This window comes from Ipomoea triloba, chromosome 2, assembly GCF_003576645.1.
Source record: "Ipomoea triloba cultivar NCNSP0323 chromosome 2, ASM357664v1".
Taxonomy (NCBI): Eukaryota; Viridiplantae; Streptophyta; class Magnoliopsida; order Solanales; family Convolvulaceae; genus Ipomoea; species Ipomoea triloba.
Genome location: NC_044917.1, coordinates 23,309,613 through 23,312,202, shown reverse-complemented (window position 1 = coordinate 23,312,202; position 2,590 = coordinate 23,309,613). Strand labels below are relative to the sequence as shown.

The 2,590-nt window shown below is 30.1% G+C and overlaps 1 protein-coding gene across 1 annotated transcript; it reads right to left on the bottom strand.

Moving 5' to 3' along the window:
• Positions 1-249: 249 nt before the first annotated feature.
• Positions 250-951, bottom strand: LOC116010931. The gene is made up of 3 exons (XM_031250424.1): positions 940-951; positions 832-853; positions 250-710 (listed from the first exon to the last, which is right to left on the bottom strand). The coding sequence occupies exons 1-3, from the start codon at positions 949-951 to the stop codon at positions 250-252; spliced, it is 495 nt and encodes a 164-aa protein (XP_031106284.1).
• Positions 952-2,590: the final 1,639 nt, after the last annotated feature.

Genomic DNA, 2,590 nt, shown 5'->3' with positions numbered 1-2,590 from the left:
TTACTTGCAACCTTCCCTTTAGTTTTGGTCACTCTCCCAGTTGGTTTCATTTCAGAAACCTTCTTGTTCTTTCTCTTCTTCTTTGACTTGAAAGAGGCCAAAAGAACAATATCAGTGTTCATACCCTTCATTGTAGCATGAGCAGTACACAACATATTGTGCAGATCAAATTTGGAACAATGAAGCTTGTTCATGTGGAAATTCATTATGAAAGGCCAAAAGAATCTGGAAAAAACTGTAGAATTAAGTCTACTTCAAGCTCAGTGTCAAGGAGATATTTAATTCTTCCAATCTTTGTAATAAGCCAATCATATTTAGGACATGATCTCCTACATTTCCTCCTTCTTGTAGCTTTGCTCGAAATAAGGCCTTAGTAACCTCATAACGTGCAATCCTATTGTACTCACCGTACAACTCTTGTAGGTGATTGACCATAGATTTTGCGTCAGACATCTTTTCATGCTGACGTTGTAACTCATTGGTCATAGAGGCAAGGATATAACTCTTAGCCCTCAGATCATCGTCCTTCCACTTATCAAATGCTGTAACATCAGCATTATGAACAGCAAGCTGATCAACATCAGCATCATCTGGTATGATACCAATCAATAGAGGATCTTGGATCAAAACATAACCGATCTTCTCCAAATTGAGAACGATTCTCAAATTTCGGAGCCAATCAGTGAAATTTGGTCTAATAAGTTTGTTTTCTTCGAGTATTTTGGATAAACATTTAAAGTCATTTCAAAATAACTGCAGAAAATAAATTTAATTATTAGACACGATTCTTTATTAAACTATTTGATTTTCGATTATATAATGAAATAGTACCTCCCTCTAAATTTTTCGAATCCTGCACTTCCCAAGCAAGAAATAGAAATCCCGTTGGAAGATTTCTAATGGGTAATCGAGGTCTTACAAATTTATCTCATTCATCACCTTAAGGGGCATCTTGGAATTTGAAAATTTTGTAAGTGGCCAACTCTTGCCAATACATCTCATGCATGATTCGATTTTATTAAACTTGGGCTCCATGGCCCATTGAACCTCACCTTAAGGGGCATATTAGCCCAATGGACTCAGTTAAGTCAAACCCACCATCCTGATAACAAGTAGAGTTGAACCTTGACTTTTCTCACCTTTAGTGGTTTCTTGAAAAACAAAGTTTCTAAGTGCTACCACATCACATGTTTAAAGTAAGAAAATCAAAATATTTTCAATTAACACGTTGCCCCTATGTTGGCATAGTCGACACCGTATCAAGAAAAATACTCGATTTCATACGATGGTGGAGAGCCACGATTAGGTAATCTCAACTCTTGAGGCCTAACCGTTTACAACTTACTCCGTAATATTTTAATATATAGAAGATTTTAAGAATTATTAAGTTTCACTTTACTCATGCAACATTTTCACATAAATCACATATATAAAGTGCATGAAAAATAAACTCGATATCGGTCATGGACTTCTAAATGGTCAAAATTGAGCCAGCTAATTTTGACCGTGCACAGTGAATAGTGAAAAATTAAAATCCTATCTATTACATGTAAGCTTCCATCATACATTTTCAAGTCTTCAACTCTTGAAGTCTTCGGGTCTTCACTTGAAGTCTTTGGGATCTTTTTACATACAATTCCTATCTACTAGAAAAGAGGTACATATTTCAGGAAGGAATTTACATTACAATAATAGATAAGAGGCACGCAGGCCCCAATTTTAATTAATCACCAAAAACTATATATGCAAAATCCAAAATAAATCACATTTATTCAACGGGTCCTAAGTCCATGACCAAACCGACATGCTAAGCAATCCGTACATAGCATAAAATAAATAATACATTCATTTGTGGCTTTATAAGATATAATCCAATTATACCAATAAAAACTTGGGCCAATCCAAATAAAACTTTATATGGAAACCAATTTCCATATAACAAATCATAACTTTCCATTAATTAATTAATTTCATACCAAAATTTAATTTGTATGTAATCAATTAATTACTATTATAATATTATTTTAAATTAAACATTTTAATCTAAAATATTATAATCATGGAAACTTACCTAAAATAGCATTCAATTATCACATAAAAGAATCACTATTTAAGAAGCAAAATAAATATTTCAAGATTATAATAATATAATTATTAATACCATAAAAATCATATTTCATATGGTAATAACAATATATTATCATCCAATCTTCCAAAAATATTAATTTTTCAATTATAGAAAATGATCAATATGATAAAAATTAATACTACCAAAATATCTCATATTTAAATTAGTAGTAATTAATTTTCAATTATCAATATAGAATATTTTCAAATATGATAACAATTAATACCACTTAAAATATCTAATATTTTTTTTGGTAATAAATTCCAATTATCATATATTATAATTTTCAAAATATGATAACAATTAATGCCACAAAAATATCTCATATTTTATTTGGTAACAAAAAATTCTAATTATCATATATATGTATTTTTCAAAATATAATACTACCATAATTATCTAATAATTTAATTGGTAATATATATTTATTTACTTTCTAAAATTTACGTAACTGTAGCCATG